The sequence below is a fragment of the Stylophora pistillata genome, chromosome 14 (genome assembly GCF_964205215.1).
Source record: "Stylophora pistillata chromosome 14, jaStyPist1.2, whole genome shotgun sequence".
Classification (NCBI taxonomy): Eukaryota; Metazoa; Cnidaria; class Anthozoa; order Scleractinia; family Pocilloporidae; genus Stylophora; species Stylophora pistillata.
Window position 1 is genome coordinate 20488725 of NC_142532.1, and position 18654 is coordinate 20507378.

Consider the following 18654-nt stretch of genomic DNA (forward strand, 5'->3'; position numbering starts at 1 on the left):
ACGAGGACGTGGAACAGTTGCTTTCGACTTTGACAGAAAAACGTGAAGTAGCGGTAATTGGCCCAGGAAGAGGCCCCGCTGGGAAGAGTTATTCACAGATTGTTCGCCAAACAAGAGGTTTGTGTCGCGGCAGATTAGCTAGACTAAGGCAACATGTCTACAATTAAAACTTGAACGTTTTAATCTACTTATTGATAATGTTTGCAGATGAAAGTAACTGCTTTTTTGTCTTTCATAGAACGCGAGAACAGACTCTTCTGTGGACGAATAGATCTCTTCAAATGTTTTGGCAAGCTCATCCAATAAAGCCAAAATCGTATTTTTGCGTGATGTGATCACGTTTTGGAAACCAACATCAACCACGAGAATTAATTTTTTCAACCACAACCTAATTAGAATGATTTCCCGCTTAAAACGCGGGTCGCAAACATTTAGTTAGCGCAGCTTTGCATCTACTAGCCCGCGTGAAGCCCCCTTTTGCAACTCTACCCTCTGGGGTCATATTACAACCTCCTAAGTTCTTTTAGATGCTATAAAAAAGTTGGGCTATATCAGTAGCCACCTGCAGTCTTAGACTGCCTATTTTTCTATCTTAATAAAGTAATTTATTATACACCGATGCAAATATGGCGTCCAATTTGATTTGCCATTGTTCTGGACTCCCTAGCCTCGTCTTCACGTGGAAATACAAAAGGACTATTACATGTGTGAGAGGCTAATCAGTTTAGAACAATGGCAACTCAAATTGGACGCCATATTTGCGTTCGGTGTATAGTCGTTCTTAATCTGTAGTAATCTTCTCAATCCTTTACCATCCCTGCTTCTTTCTCGTTTACTCTTTCTCTTTTCTTATTTTACCATCTTGCCTAGCTAATATATTATAGCCTCTTTCACGTTTAAGATAACTCTTCCCGTTTAGAAAGCGACATCCGATATTGTTATGTAATTTAATTACGCTACTCTATTTCCTCATTTTTACTTTATCTTTGTCAACGGGGGCAACCAGCCCTACCAACTCAAGACTTCCCACCCCCCACCGGTCGGGAGTGCATTATGTTAGCATCAATTCCCCGTCCCCGCCCCTTGTCGCGTCCTTGTCCTCAAAGAATGCACTGTGTACTGACCAATGACGATTTCAGACTTGCGGAAGCATTTACTGATGACGTCATTTTTCAATGACGAAGAGTGATCTTAATTCGGAATCAGTAAGAAATTGTGCTTCCTTATGATAAACTTTTGCAAGAATAACAGCAGATTTTTGAAAACTTCAAACGGCAAACTCTCAATGCTTGAGTCAACTGATTAAGATATGAATTCCTTCACGGATCTGTCATACGTTCTTTGGATGTTAAATAGGAGAAAGTGAGCATACGTCAGGACGATACCTACCTTCAATGAGAACTCAACCTTTTTTCTGAATTTGTTTCTGTCTTGATTCATGTAGCGAGCTTGCCGCCGAAATATTTAACAGTTTTTTAAGAGCAATGACTCTTTTCGAGTGAGAAGAAAATAGATCTTTTTTTATTGGGAGACAAATTAAAGCAAAAGCAAAAATAGTTGAACGGTTATTTAAAGTGATTTGTATCTTAGTCTCGATTAACTTAAGCGAAACTTTGGTGCTTCAGATAACAAAATCAACAAAATATAAAGCAGTTACGACTCTTTGAGTTTCTTAGTAGGTTGGTTTCTTTGATCTTTGCAGAGAGAATTTATTCCTGGCGGGTAATTGTCTCACAACGGTTAAACAATGAAAATCATAACTAGTGATGAACTGAGTTTTATTTACATTCAAAGGATTACAGTTTATTTCTGACATAAAAACCTTTAACCCTAAAGTCAGGCACAGAAATGGTCAGATATGATTTCGGAACGTTCCTGATGACTTCAAAACTTTTATCAGGCCATATCTCTATGTGACTAGAAACTTATCGACCGACCAAAGGTTCATATGTACTTTATGTATTGAGAAGAAATAGGGTCGAGTATTTTTCAGAGGCCTTGTCAAATGGCTACCTCCCTAGATGATACAACAACACTTTTGTAAAAAGAATCAACCATGCGACAAAGTTTTCTCTATACAATATGTTAAACAGTTCTTCAAGTTATCGTGTGTTAAATACATGGTAAAGATAGAGGAGATTTTAGCGACCACAGAACTTTCAATCCACGTTTACCGTCAACTGCGAAATGTGGCGTTTATCGTGTACACTCTTATCAGTGTGTCACTGATGACATAAAATCTAGTTCAGAACTTTTTACTGAAAATAGAAAACCGCCATCTTCAGTGGTTATGGCGGTATGACCGTTCTGCAAAATAGAATATATAGTTGATCCTTCACAGCCTAACATCAGTGTGTGTATTCTCCATACTGTTCTATTTACATTTCCTATGACATTTCCATATGATCAGTTCCTTACTTCTCATGAGCTTAATGTTTGATTCAGCAGTAATACTTGCTGGAGAATTTAGATGGTAGTCACCCTTAGATGTTAAAGGGTGTGGCGCTCCGTTAGTTTTAAAGTCTGTCAGTCTTTCTTGGTTTTGAAGACTAAGAGGACAACTACTTTGATTACTTCCGCTCATTTAAAACCAGTTTCTTTGTTCATTTCAATCCCAGTGATAGGTGTAACAGATTCGGTGTAAGGTCGATCGAAACCGTTATTGATTTACTCGGGGATCAATCGTGTGACGTCAGAGTGCTCAGACTGCTGTACAGATTGTAAGTCTACTGTCTGAATGAAAACAGAAGAGTGGCGAATGTTCCTTTCCGAAAGTACAAATCTTAAAGAACGCCGTCTCGCATGTGAAGCTAAACGTGGATATTAGAGCTTTTTATCTGTCAGTCTGTAGCAGGCTCTCGTTTCTCACATAACCGAAAACGGCCGTTTGTGGTTAACTCGCCTTTTCGCTCGTCTTTGCTGTCTGGAGACTGGAGCCGACTTCTTATGTCTCCATCCACCTCCAACCTCCCCTGAGGCTTATTATTAATATATACTTTTTTAGGTTTCTTTGACAACAGGATAATGATCTCCTGAGATCTTAGCCGCACCTCTAAGAGGCTAAGATCTATTAGTTCAGTCGAGCTAAAGGATTAAATGATTAAATACGATAAACAAGAAGTGGAACCTTGGGTGAAACGTTCTTGATATTTGAGTTCGATGATTACATTTTAATTTCAAATTTCGATCTCCCGTTATTCCCGTACAGATATCGATTCATTTCTATAGGTCCAACTTGACTGATATAATTAAGCTTGAAAAATGGCAAAAAAAAAAATGATATAGTAAAAGAAAAAGGGATCCTGCGAAAAATCCACAGTGATTAGCCGAGTAGCCACTTAAAAAAACAGCAAGAACAACAACAAAAACTGCCAAAACCGAAATTTTGGTATCTGAGCTAACTCACTTTCCTATACTGATTAAACAATGCAAATTTGCGACCAAAAGAGGGGTGAGATGAGATCTCAGAAACAGAGCTAGTTCTGTTGACCAGGCCTTGTGTGAGGAGGCAGTAACTCTATTAACTCTACTGTTACTGTACATACTTCATACTTACTTAGACTGCGTACTTTTGCAGTGTTTAGTTTATTATTTCGTAAAAAACTTCAGTGTCAGATGGAGTAAAATGAAGTGCTCCTGTGAAAAATTGGCAGTTTCCACTCGAATAGCCCGAGGGGTTAGAGTACGTATGGCCGCAGTGCGTATGAGATTGTTGGTTGTTCCCAGCGTCATTTGATACGTAGATGTCATGTCCCGAACCAAAAATGGGTCCGTAGGAGGAACATCTGTACATGGCGTTTTGCTGGTTTTGGTATTGTGTCAGCTTCACAGGATTGTATCCGTTCGCGTTGTAAAGAGAGAAAACAAAAGCTTTGCTGGCTGAAGAATAATCACAGGAACCTAAAATGAAAACAGTTAAGAACTGGTCACTATTTGTCACCTGAGGGAGGGGAGCGGAGGGGAGGGGAGGGAAGGGTGGGGGCTCATTAACAGGCACTAAGGGGGGGACCGGACCATGTATGATAAAAAGGAGAAAATATCTGAAGCGGTGAGATCAATTTATCACCTTATTGACATTTCGTATTTTTGGCTTTGTATTGTTAATGGTGGCGTTTTTCCGTTTTTCTCTGGATTATCTATGAGGACTATAAAGTAAGGACCAACTTTATGATTGGGAATTTTGCATCGGTGGCTGTGTTCAGTAAAAACGTTTGAAACTATGGGAATATGAAAAAAGAAAAATTCATGTTGATGAATTCAAGATGAATTTAACTTGCCGAACTAGAACCGAGCACCTTAATTTGTTAAAAAAAAAAAAGAAATTATTTAAAACACAAGAGCATATTTTTACTTTTCAAAAAGAGAACTTGAATTATGGTCCAGTGTTTTTCAAAGACAACACATAATATAGTAGAGCATTGATTAAATATTCTTTTTTTCAGCTGTGCAATAAGAATTGTGTACAAAACGAAACATGTAGAAATACCTCGAAATGGGAATGTCACAATAAATTCAAATCAAAATGAATAATCAAAAATCAAATCAAATCCAAAACAGAACTTTTAGGTTAAAATGCGTTCCAAACGCGTTTCAAGCCATTTAAAAGTTCGTCTACTTCGAGATCTCACGTTTTACTGTCTACAATTGAACAATTGGTTCATGCTTTAGCGTGCACTATCGAGTTATGGAGCACGCGGGAAGTTTGGAGAGCACGAGGGAAGCGTAAGAGTTTCCCGAGGCGATAGCCGAGGGCAACTCTAGCTTCTTGAGTGCTCTCCAAACTTCCCACGTGCTCCATAACTCGATAGTGCACAGCTGAAAGCATGAACCAATTGTTTTAGAACATAGCCGGTGGAATTGTGCATCAAATCCGACGCGAAAAACGGACAACAATAACAGTTAAAGCGAATCGTGACGGCGCTGATGCCGAGTCTCCTTTAGCTTTGTTTTTCTCTTTTTCTGCCTCATTTAAGAACTCTAGCCCAAGGGAAAAGGTCGAAACACTGTGTTCGTTTTCGGAATAGTAGGCCGAGTTTCTGTTTGTATCCATTATTGTCGCGAAATATTTAAGAATTGTTTCATGCTTAGCCTGCGTCTATCGAGTTATGGATGCACGCGGGGAGTTTGGAGAGCACGAGAGAAGCGCAAGAGTTGCTCGAGGCGCAGCCGAGAGCAACTCTAGCTTCTTGAGTGCTCTCCAAACTTCCCAAGTGCATCCATAACTCGATAGACGCACAGCTAAAAGCATGAAACAATTCTTTTATAACATACGAAAACAATTTGGGCGCTGAATGACGTTTTTGTAATGTTTTTTAAATGAAAGTTGCCCGAAAATGTTGGCGTCTCCGATTGTTTTGTTGATTTTGTAATTAAATGGTTTTCGGTAGTAATTACAAATGTAACCAAAAAAAACGTCATCAACAGAGACGTTTACCTTTAAAAGTCGCCACAATCCAATTTGTAGTCTTCTTAGTTCTTATTGAATGTCTTTCAGCAAAAATTTGCTCCAGCTCCTGTTCTGATAAATTCGGGAAACGGGCCTGTTGTGTTTCGCTTTCGTATACTGCTTGTTGGCTTGATTACTTGCGGGAAGGTCGAAAGCCAAAGAAAAGTTTGGTTGGCCTTCGATTTACTATTATCGCTTTCCGAAACTTTAACTTAAGGAACTCACACGACAGAAATTTTGCAGCTATTTTGAAACTGCACACGTCATTTTATTGAGCACAGCCGTGCGTACATAAAGATTTTGTTCATGCTGACGCAATAGGAATTAGATAGGACCAGTGCGCGCGCTATGTTATAAATTATTTTTCCCCGCGCTAACAATGGCCGCTCGCGCGAAAAAAAAATTTTTTGTTGGAGTCGGATTTGCTGACGCTATCAGCGTGCACTATCGGGATTTTGAGCACTCTTACGTATAATGAATTTGATTGCGCGACTCTGCCAGCTATGTTCTAAAATATTTTTTGTCCCTAAGATGTACTCATTGCTACAAGAAAAGTCCATGACTAATCGATTTGTTATCTTTTCTACATGTGAGGGATGTTTCCTTGTTTGTTACTCGATAAAATCGTTTTGTCTCTTCTTAACAAACTTAATATACCTACCTCCGCCCCAGGACACGTCAGTATATCCACCAAAGATATAATTGTTCACTTTGATGATTGTCACTGTGGGTCCCCTCCCATCACAGTTGCTGTGGAATGTCGATGCCGCCCAGCCGTCTGTCTTAGCGTGCCAACACCTCACAAACCTGCTCCGCTCTGAACTAAGGAGGACTGGCTCCAGATAAGAAAGTAGCTTTTCTGTGTAGTTTTTATAGTCCAGGCTGGTAAGAATAGCGGAACCCTTTAGGCGACCTATATAAATCAAAAAAAAAAAAAGAGAGAAAAGGTAAGCTTTGCCCTACCTTACAGTTTTCGCGTCATGTTGCATTCGCGATCTTGGTGTTCGAAAAGCCTCGTTTTCAGTGGCGACCCAAGCACAAACATAAGTATAGCACAAAGCATAACCCAAGCACAAACATAAGTATAGCACCTCTTATCAAACCGTGAAAACGACCTCGACGCAAGCATAAGCATAAGCAAAAAGTGGAAGCGCAAGGATCAAAAATTTTTCATTTTCTTGCGCTGATGTTGTGCTTGCTTGCACTTATTCCGAGTGAAAACAAAATACCGCATAAGCACAAGGAATTGTACTACAATTTTCTATGTCTGGATAATTATAGCACTCGCTCAAGTTTTCCCCACGTCTGAGCCTTTGAACGAAATGGCGGTGGCCGTCGCTGTAGTCTTTGATAAAAAGTTTTCCATGGTTGTTCGCAACTATCAAAGAAAAAACAAAAAAGCGTAATCTTGAACTCAAGTTGGTAAGGAAGAAACATCTGGCTTCTCCTTTCTTTAAAAAGATCCCTTAACCTAAAGTGGTTCATTCTCCTCTTCTGTAACCGCTTTCGCTTTCTTAGTTGCAAGAGTAGAAGAAACAAAAAACTTGACGCTTTAAAGTGTCTGCCGCAGTCCGGGTCGGGCACATATAGCGGTGTCGATGTCGAATAACAACAGAACAGCTCATTAAACCAACGAATTTAATGACGTCGAAGAATTCCAATGTTTACAAAACCATCCGGCCGCCCTTTCTTCATAAATTACGAGACTCAGGGAGCCGTAAAAACCACATGATGAAAGGCGGTAAGCGAAAGAAAAGAAACAGTTTCACGTACCTAAATTATTTACAAGCGCTTCACCACGTGCGGAAAAAAAGGGTAGAAAAATAAAAATTACTACTGAAGGATTGTGGTCTACGTGACATACAAAGAAACGAGGAACGGAACGGACTAACATAAAACCTTGTTGAGGAATAGCCTCAACAGCCGCCATATTAGCCGAGTCGAGATCAACGGAGCCTTGTAACTAGTGAACTTATTGTCAAGTGTTAGTCTTGCTTGGCTACTGTAAATGACACCTTGAAATTCACAGCAGATTTGCTATTTTCATCTACAGCGAACAAACGTCCTCTATAGAGAATACCACTGACTTTAAAAGCCTTTGCTGGGTTACGAGCTGAAATATTTTCACGAAGTTCAAGAACGAGGAAAAGTACTGCAAGAAGAATTTCAAGAAGTCTCAAATAAGCTGACAACAACCCAGAGGAAAGATGTTTGACATAATCAAAAATGAAAATAGTTTTACAAGCATCGCAACCATCAATGCTGAGTTAACCGGAAAATTGTTTAAGCGTTTTCATCTCTGCCCTGTACTTTGGCTGCTAGGAAAAAGCCTTTTTAAAACAAACATTGCTCGTACCATGCAGGCAAATGTAATCAGTTTGAACGAAAAAAAAAAAAAAAAAAAATAAAGAGCCAAACTCGGACGAGTACTCTGCTGATAAATCGGACGGGGAGACTATACAAGAGTTAGCAGGAGGGGGAAATCCAAGAGTCAGTGGAGGATGATGTTCAAAAGTCTGTAGATGGAAGCGTCCAAGAGAACTGCCAAAGAAGAAGCATTGGGGAAGAGGCAGTCACACTAAACTAAACACTTGTTCTTGTTAACACATAAGAAAATTTGATTATTTTATCATGTTATATCGTGTCTGAACAAGAACCAAAGCTAAAAAAAATCGATCCTTGTGCTTTGCTAATTTTTTTCACTATTTTTTTCATGGTCCTCACCCCCGTCTTAGTGCCTGTCCATTAGGGCTGATTCCTCCTTTTATTCGTTGAAAATCATGTGATTCTACCAAAATCCTCCGCCGCCCCTCCCCACTTCCCCCAGGTGAGAAATAATGACCGAAGTAGAGTTAAGGAGACTGCTTGGTTCGCTCGTGTCTAAATATTAGTTTCAAAACTCACCAAAATAGCAGCTTGTTCCGTTTCCTTGGTACCAGGGATTGCACGTGCATCGATAAGAACCAATGGTATTGTTGCAATAGGCGTTGGCGTCACAGTCATGTGATTCCTTGGTACATTCGTCGACATCTGAAAGAACGGATAAGAATGTTATGGCCAGAATTCACAGTAGATCGAAAATGACTGTTATTGGCGAGAGCGTCTCACTGTACACTTAATTGAAGATGAAATGGTGTGGGGGACTATTCTAATTTAATTTAATAATTTAATAATAAGTTATTATATAGCGCATTAAAATTGAACTCTATGTGCTTTACAATTGCAATTAACTAAATTTCAATAAAAATCCTATACATGCAATTATCGCTACTCTATCTAAACTAACGAAGTATTACGTGTTATACATATATTTGACAACGTACGTTATAAAGAAATCTGGTAGCTTAATTTTTGAAAAGATAAGTTTTCAATAAGCGTTTAAAGGAGTCAACAGAATCAGCGTACTTTATGCATTCAGGTAGTTGATTCCACAAATACGGTGCAGCGTAGGAGAATGCTCTTTGCCCATACGTTTTAGTTCGAATTGTTGGGACCTCAAGTAGATTGATATTTGATGAACGGAGTCTTCGTGCTGGAGTATATCGATTAAGAAGTTCAACAGGATAGGTTGGAGCCATATCATTTAGTGCTTTGTATGTTTTCAACAGTATCTTGAATTGAATTCGTTTTGTGACCGGGAGCCAATGAAGTTTCATAAGTATAGGTGCTATACTGTATCTTGATTTAGCACCGACTAACAAGCGGGCAGCTGTGTTTTGGATCCGTTGGAGTTTTTCGATGTCACAAATCGGTAGACCGTACAATAGGCTATTACAGTAATCAAGTCTCGATGAGATGAAGGCGTGTATCAATCTTTCATTTTGCTGCGTCGAGAGGTATTTACGAACGCGACCAATATTTCTGATTGCTAAAGACGACGATTTACAGATGGAATTTATCTGCGAGCGTAAGTTCATCACAGAGTCAAGCATGACGCCCAGGTCTCGGACAGTATTAGATAATTTAATGATGTCATCTCCAATATTGATATTACAGAAAGGAGGATTTTTTGAGAGGCGTGAAGGGAAATGAATGATTTCTGTTTTTGAAAGGTTGCACTGCAATCTGTTTTTCTTGGCCCACTCCATGATTGCATTAACACATGATTTCAATCTTTCCATGCCCATTATTCTGTCAGAGGAGTTTATCTTTACGTAAAGTTGGGAATCATCGGTATATATCATACAGTTTAGGCCATGTTCAGTAACAATGTCTTCTGTAAGCGACGTATACATCAGAAAGAGTAGTGGACCAAGTACTGATCCCTGGGGTACGCCGTAGGAGATATGTCGAGGCCATTCAAGCAATTTTAGATCGAATCTCCAGAATAAGCCGGGATTGATGCTTTGTTTTGAAATGAATTTCTTCAGGCAATGGCGAGAGTCATTGTTTAAACTTACCGATACATTTTTTTCCGTTTCCAGTAAAACCCGCTTTGCAGGAACAACTGTGAGAACCGATGGTGTTCACGCACTCGGCGTTGACGTCACACAAGGGAATTGTTGAATTACATTCATCCACGTCTGGAAAACGAGAAAGATTGTGGTCAGTTTAAAAGAAAAAGAGGGTATCCGCCAAATCATGAGTCTTTTATGGATTTTTCACAGCAATTGTTTGCTTCATGACTTCCAGCGGAAGCCAAAAGCTTAATTTTTTCAGTGTACGATCCCTTCAGGGAGACAGATTTCCCCTTCCCCATTCCTCTTCACGCACTTGGCGTTGACGTCACAGACGGGAATTGTTGAATTACAATCGTCCACGTCTGAAAAACGAGATAGTTTAAAAGAAAAAGAGCACATCCGCTTAATTATGAGTCTCATGGATTTGCCACAGCAATTGATCGAAAATGACTGTGATTGGTGCAAGCGTCTCGCTGTAAACTAAATTAATGATAACATGGTGTGGGGGTCTATTCTAATCGGCCGTTAAGGCAATTTTAGATCGAATCTTGAGAGTAAGCCGGGATTGCTATATGGTTTTGCTTGGTACCGATTATACGAAACTATTCATAATTTCAGTCACCTTCGGTTTTCATGTCACAAGGAGCTAGAACAATCTTCGCGGGTACAATCGAAGAAAACCAATATTTGCCGCTGACCGCTTGTCCTCCTTCGCTCAATTTGATTTCTTGGCAAGTCTCCGCAGGCAGCTCAGGAATAGAACCGAGAGGGACTAAACAAGAAAATACATGTGTACTGTAAAAATATGTCATGTGGCTATTGTATTATTGTACCATTCGTAGAAGCGAGAGAGACTAAACAAGAAAATACTCATGTATTGTAGAAATATGTCATGTGGCTATTGTATTATTGTACCATTCGTAGAACTGAGAAAGACTAAACAAGAAAATACTCATGTATTTTTAAAATATCTCATGTGGCTATTGTATCATTAGGTGTTGATTTTAATGTTATTTTGGCTTGTGAAGGCTGTGGTTATTCATACTGGTAAGAAGCGATAAGAGCTTTATTTTTTTGGCGTTTTCTGTCGATCTGTTCTCCACCAATATGGGTGGCGACCATCAGACTCCATTCTGCTTGTCTTCCTCAGGTCATGTGGTCGCCCGGGTTACCCTTCTCCTCATGACGCAAATACTCCACTGTGATTGGTTAGTTCAATTCATAGCGGCACACCGATACAAGTTGATGAATTTAACTTCAGTAAATAGACTGATTTTAAAAAGGAAGGAAGGCTTTGTACGATTCTAATGCCACTCTCCCCGTAATTGGCAGTGAATTGGAAGTCAGTCTCCTATTGTTCCCCCCCGTTATACTCTGTTGACCACCACCCCTCCCACCCCACATATGATGACTTGTCCCTTAGAAATGAATGAGGTTTCAACTGTTTAGAAATGAAAAAATTCCACGAGCTAAAATTGTCAGAAACTTACGGCAGACAAAGGGGAGAGTTTATATCTAGATCTTGACTTACCCCTGTTCAAATCTCGTTTGAAATAATACCGCTCCACGTTTGGAACGTAATCCTCGGGTCTGGCCTCCTTAGTACGGTTATTCAATTCACAAGTCTCTTGTGTGAAAACGTAATTGAAACTTTGACATCTGACGTCAGCGGTACACTCATGGTAACACACGTCCCCCAGGGAAGCTCCCGTGATCCTCTTGAAGATGTGACGTTGCAGCATCATTCCAAGTTTTGAGACTCCGCCCACGCTGCATTGTTGTGCGTTAGCATCGGAAAACACCCCACATACAAAGACTACCACTGCCATATAGTAGAGTTTTGGAAGGACCATTCTCTTCAGAGCTGCAGCAAAGATGGCCTGAATTGTCAAAAATATGTTAAATATCAGTAAGACTGACAACCCTGCCCTTAGTAACGGTATTGATTATTGTCTATCGTATAACTTGTCTTGTTTTCGTGTCAAGGGTTATTGTCTATCGTATAACTTGTCTTGTTTTCGTGTCAAGGGTTATTGTCTATCGTATAACTTATCTTGTTTTCGTGCCAAGGGTTATTGTCTATCGTATAACTTATCTTGTTTTCGTGTCAAGGGTTATTGTCTATCGTATAACTTATCTTGTTTTCGTGCCAAGGGTTATTGTCTATCGTATAACTTGTCTTGTTTTCCTGCCAAGGGTTATTGTCTATCGTATAACTTATCTTGTTTTCGTGTCAAGGGTTCAGAACCGTTGCGATCTTAGATACATCGTTAATATTTCAAACACACAATATTAGTTTTTCAAGATTTAAACAACCAGTAAAATATCCCTAAAACTCTGAATGCATAACCATCCTCTTTAGCTTCGTTTTCATCTCAAATAACTTGCTTTTAATCAAATTCATCAGGAACGCCCTGTATGGCGACAGAAGAAAGCGAAAAACACGCGAGAATGCGGAAGAACGCACGAGAATGCACGATCACGTTAAAGATGCGCGTGAAATTAAAAGGAAAGGTCATTCTCGCCCCATCTTTCTGACGCGCCTTACGCTTTCTTGGATAGACTCTCGAATTTCGACCATTTAGTCGACTTTTTTAATCTGAATCAGTTTCCTATCGATTAATAGTTTATTCCACATTTCAGACCTGTGGATCTGCCGTAGGATAAAAAAAGGAGGGAAGTAAAGAAACTGTGTATTTTAGCCATGCCCAAACAGTTGCTTTACGATTGAGTTTTTGGCCAAAACAATCATGGTTACTTTCTGCTATTCTTAATCTTTTTTACCATAGATTATGTCAGATTTTTTGTGTTACATTTAAAACTAAATTGGAAACATCTTTAAATTTAATTATGGCAAGGTCAGGGGGGGGACCGTTTTCATGCTGTTCGGAATCAGACAGTTGGGCCAAAAGATGGAAGCCGTTTGAATTCCCATTTTACTCCAGAGTGTGTAGAATTAGATAAAACGAGTCACACATTCAAGATGGAAATTACGTGACTTGTGAATATGTTCCGTATATTTTGCTCTCTCCTCACCTCTGAGTCTAACACAAAGCTGACTTCCTAAAACTTTTTTGCGAGTCTTGCAATTTGAGTTGTACGGCAAATAAGCTAAAAAGAATTAATCTGAGAGTCTTTTAAGTTTCACGCAACTTGTTACGTCGGCTCTCTTGTCAGAGTATGTTTAAAGTTGGCAAACTAACTTTTCAGATTCATAAATCAACATTAGATTCGAATCATTACATTGTTGCTTAAGAATTTGATGGCGAGTCATTTTCCATCTTATTTCTAAAAAGAAAAAAAAAAACATCAAATTGTTTCTTTAAATAGCGTACAAATCCTTTCCGGAAAATTCTGAATCAATATCGTATTTTTTTGCATGTTGTTATAGTTAGATGACCCACGTATTCAAGAAACCTATATCGGAAATTTCTTTATCGCGTCGAAGAAAAATTGCTCTAGAACCGAAAAGTTGTACACGAGAAAAAATTACATCTTTTCTCGGTGAATAATCAAAAATTTGTTATGTTGGAATATATGTTGCTGTGCATCATCATTTTCATCCAGTTCCGAAATTTTGTCCGAAACCGAATTCATCTTGTGGTTCCTTATGCTGGGAAACTGACAATAAATGATGAAAATTAATTACCTCGCATCCTTTGAATAACTATATATTTTGAAAATAATAAAGAAAGATTTACTTACCTTTAATTTTCCCAATTTGCCGGTTTTGTGTTTCTTGAACCTCATGTTTAGATGATTCAAATATATATATATATATATATATAGATGTATCTATAAGGGAATAACTTTTGGAGCTCGCTGCACCAAGACTCAGCAGGTCAGATGACCATCAAGGTGATGAATATAATGCCAGTATTCCTTGGGTTTATTATCCCTTAGAAAATGATAGCAGACAAAACAACTGATAATTATGACCGCCAAGCCTTAATTAAAAGTAACTAGTCTTCACGCAATGGAAAAGTTTTTAGCCAGTGGGTGTCTGGCTGCATTGTGAAGACAATGTACAGAAACATTGACAACACGTTTGTTAGGTAAACAAACGATAACACTTACAATTTATAAACACTTCACTATGATATCACATCTGCCCTTTTCGTTTGCCTACTTCTTTTCCCTAAACCCTTACTTAAAATGTCAGAAAAGGTCGCAAGACCATGGATTATAATCAAAGGTTTCATATTGTATCATTTCTAGACCTTTTCAGTGAGAGCGGCTACAAACAATGAAATTCACAAATCGACAGTGGTTTAGCGTGGTTTGTACTCTTATCAACAAAGATATTCATCATCACAATGGTCAAAATGTTGTGGACTCACAGGGCGAATGATTTTCACCGCAATATCGACGCCATTCCGTGCGTGATACGTTACGTTTCAGATTGGGGGTTGGTTCAACAAAGCTCGAGGCTTTATTCATGGAAGAAACGTTGCATATTTACTAGCAGGTGTGGAAAATTCATTGCTAATCACCCCTCTCTTTTACTCCCCTAGAAAAAGAAAACACCAAGATGAAAAGTCAGAGAAAAAATGATGATAGTTTGCTTACGCCTATATCTCAGTTTTATGAAACGTTTAGGTTTCAAGTCAACCCCTCGAGCGTTTCCAGTTTTTGAGGCTAGGTTTTTAAAGTTCTATATGAGAAAAAAATTGTATAAAAGAACCAGTCAACGTTTTCCACAAACTTGACATGATAATCCAGTGATTCTAAAATTTCTGTCCGTTGATGACAATTAAATATCACACGCTATTTACCGTGGCAACATTTGATCCAGAAAGAACTTTTTCTGTGTTTACGTAACTTCGTCTAGACGCGAGGGGGGTAGGCAGTTCCTATGATACTAATGCAATCACTAGCTACAGTTGAGGGTAAGCATAATTTTGGAGAATTCATTTTTGCCAATCTATGAATTATTTTTTCTATTGTGGCTATATATATACTCTCTCGTTAGCCACACTCAACGACCTATGAGTGCGCTCCAAACTAAGTTTAAGCATGTTTATTAGTTGGGGATGGATTTTTCATTCTTAGACTTTCAAAACAGAAAGATACTACGGGAGTTTTAAGTTTCAAATTGAAAGATAGAAGACCGGTTTAAATACATTTAAAACTAACGGTAGGCGTATAGAAGTTAAGTAAATAGATTTTATTAGACGTTTTTTTGTGCAGTATCGCTGAGTATTTTTTACGAGTTGCCGTGTTTTGACGAGCCAATGCAACACGAATATAATGCCAGTATTCCTTGGGTTTATTATCCCTTAGAAAACGACAGTAGACAAAACAACTGATAATAACCGGGAAGCCTTAATTAAAAGTAATTAGTCTTCATGGAAGGGAAAAGTTTTTTGCCCGTGGGCGTCTGGCTGCATTGTGAAGACAATATACAGAAACATTGACAACACATCTGTTAGGTGAACAAACGATAACACTTACAATTTATATACACTTCACTATGATATCACATCTGCCCTTTTCGTTTGCCTACTTGTTTTCCCTAAACTCCTACTTAGAATATCAGAAAAGGTCGCAAGACCATGGATTATAATCAAAGGTTTCATAGTGTTTCATTTCTAGATCTTTTCAGTGAGAGCGGCTACAAACCATGAAATTCACAAATCGACAGTGGTTTAGCGTGGTTTGTACTCTTATCGAAAAAGACATTCGTCATCACAATGGTCAAAATGTTGTGGACTCACAAGGCGAATGATTTTCACCGCAATATCGACGCCATTCCGTGCGTGATACGTTGCGTTTCAGGATGGGGGTTGGTTAAACAAAGCTCGAGGCTTTATTCATGAAAGAAACGTTGCATGTTTACCAGCAGGTGTGGAAAATTCATTGCTAATTACCCCTCTCTTTTACTCCCCTAGAAAAAGAAAACACCAAGATGAAAAGTCAGAGAAAAATGATCACACTTTGCTCACGCCTACATCTCAGTATTATGAAACGTTTAGGTTTCAAGTCAACCCCTCTGGAGTTTCCATTTCTTGAGGCTAGGTTTTTAAAGTTCTATAAAATAAAAAACTTCTATAAAATAACCAGTAAACGTTTCCCACAAACTTGACATGATAATATGTAAGTACACTTCTTTTGATCATATTGATACCAATTTGGAGATGTACATCCAGTGATTCTAAAATTTCTGTCCGTTGAGGACAATTAAATAATACACGCTATTTACCGTGGCAACATTTGATCCAGAAAGAACTTTTTCTGTGTTTAGGTAACTTCATCTAGACGCGAGGGGGGGGGGGGGAGGGTAGGCAGTTCGTATGATACTTATACAATCACTAGCTACAGTTGAGGGTAAGCATAATTTTGGAGAATTCATTGTTGCCCATCTATGAATTATTTTTTCTATTGTGGCTATATATATACTCTCTCGTTAGCCACACTCAACGACCTATGAGTGCGTTCCAAACTAAGTTTAAGCATTTTTATTAGTTGGGGATGGATTTTTCATTCTTAAACTTTCAAAACAGAAAGATACTACGGGACTTTTAAGTTTCAAATTGAAAGATAGAAGACCGGTTAAAATTTATTTCAATCTAACGGTACACTTATAGAAGTTAAATAAATATATTTTATTAGACATTTTTTTGTGTAGTATCGCTGAGTACTTTTTACCAGTTGTGCCGTATTTTGATGAGCCAATGCAACACGCCAAACTGTTATTTACGGGCGAATTTCGCGGAGATTTCTGGAGTACACATATCGCGTGATGTTTGTACTCGTCTTGCGAGTTACTTGTACTTTACGAAGCACAGTTGGATAATAAATATACCATTGAGTATTTTAACGAGTTGTGCCGTATCTTGAGGAGCCCGTAGGGCGAGTTAAAATGTAAAAAACGAATAAAAATACTCAGCGATACTACGCAATAGAACGTGTAGTAAGATATTTATTAGGTATGATGCACGATCCTTCGCAGTAGATAGCGCTATTTATGTAATAGCGAAAATCGGACCCTATCTACTGCGAAGGATCGTGTATCATAAGTATTTAATACCGCAGTTCAAAATATATGAACTTCATATATTCATTGTATCTGATTTATCATCACGGGTTTATTACGAATCAACTTAACGGCCTGCTCCCAGTTGGCTTGTTAGCTCAATTGGTAGAGCGCTGCACCAGTATCGCAGAGGTCAGTGGTTCGAATCCCGTACAGGCCTGATTTTTTTCAGGTCTGATTTCCGCTATTGCATAAATAGCGCTATCTACTGCGAAGGATCGTGCATCATACGTATTTAACACCGCAGTTCAAAATGTATGAACTTCATATATTCATTGTGTAAGATATTTATTATCCAACACGCCAAATTGTTATTTCAGTGCTGCGAATTTCGCGGATATTTCTGGAGTACAAATATCGCGTGATATTTATACTCGTCTTAGGCGTTATTTGTACCCTACGGAGTGTCGTTGGATAATAATTAATGAAATTTAAGAGAGGACACGAAAATGTTTTTAATTAGTTCTCGAGCATTGGCAAAACTTAGGCCCGCTCTAACTGATTACTATAGTTAATGTTAGAAAATACAAAACGGTTGCGAAAAAAGACTCAAAAATACGGTAGCAATCATGAGAGTACATAGAAGTCAAACATGTTACAATTCCAAAGGGCAGGAAAACATGTTTGTGATGACTCGTTCAATGTGACATCTCTGAGCTGAAATTTCTTTTTGTTTGTTTGTTTTCGTACTTAATCTTTTATTTTCCAGAGGCGACTAACAAATAACTTCTTCTTGCAATATCAATTCGCTATCGGAAGTCCAGGTGAAGAGTGATAAGAATAATAAAAATAACCAACTAGAGGTTATCTTGTCATAAAAAACCTAGCTCTGCAAACTCAATCTAAAAGGAAATATATGGTATCTGGACGGGGGAATTATGGATAAGGCACTTAAATCAATTTCAGGTATTTTTCAAACAGCTGCAGTTGTCAGAACTCACCATCACTCGTGCCCACTCCGTGCGATTTAAATTTCGTGACGCGCTGTTAGAATAAGGTAGGGACCATAGGGACAAGGACGAACGCGTGGAACAGTTCCTTTCGGCTCTGACAGGAAAACATGAAGTAGCGGTAATTAGCGCAGGAAGAGACCCGCTGGGAAGAGTTATTCACAGATTGTTCGCCAAACAAGAGGTTTATGTCGCGGCAGATCAGATAGACTAAAGCAACATTTCTATAATTTAAACTTTTAAGTTAAAAACACTTAAAAGTGTTTTAATCTACTTATTGATAATGTTTGTAAATGAAAGTAACTGTCTTTTTGTCTTTCATAAAACACGAGATTGCTGTGGACGAATACATCTCTTCAAATAAGCTCATACAATAAAGCCAAAATAGTATTTCTGCTCGATGTGATCACCGTTTTAGGGAACCAACACGAGCTACGAGTATTAATTTTTTCAACCACAACCTAATCAGAATGATTTCCCGCTTAAAACGCGGGTCACAAACTTTTAGTTGGCGCACCTTAACATGTGCCACCCCGCGCGAAGCCCTCTTTTGCAAGACTTCCTTCTAGCGTCATACTACAACCTCCTGAGTTCTCTTCAATGCTATAAAAGTTGCGCTATATCAGTAACCACATGCAGTCTGAGACTGCCTATTTTTCTATCTTATCAAAGTAATATATTATAGTCGTTCTTAATCTGTGGTGATCTTCTCAATCCCTTACCATCCCCGCTTCTTTCTCGTTTACCCTTTCTCTTTTCTTATTTTTCCATCTTCCCTAGTTAATATATTTTAGCTTCCATCATGTTTAAGATAACTTTTCC

At 38.6% G+C, this 18654-nt stretch overlaps 1 protein-coding gene across 1 annotated transcript; it reads right to left on the minus strand.

Moving 5' to 3' along the window:
* Window positions 1-1761: 1761 nt before the first annotated feature.
* On the minus strand, window positions 1762-13947 carry LOC148717018 (uncharacterized). The gene is made up of 7 exons (XM_088744453.1): window positions 13552-13947; window positions 11378-11726; window positions 10469-10618; window positions 9847-9969; window positions 8351-8476; window positions 6108-6359; window positions 1762-3900 (listed from the first exon to the last, which is right to left on the minus strand). The coding sequence occupies exons 1-7, from the start codon at window positions 13594-13596 to the stop codon at window positions 3581-3583; spliced, it is 1365 nt and encodes a 454-aa protein (XP_088600579.1). The 5' UTR covers window positions 13597-13947; the 3' UTR covers window positions 1762-3580.
* Between the last annotated feature and the right edge of the window lie 4707 nt (window positions 13948-18654).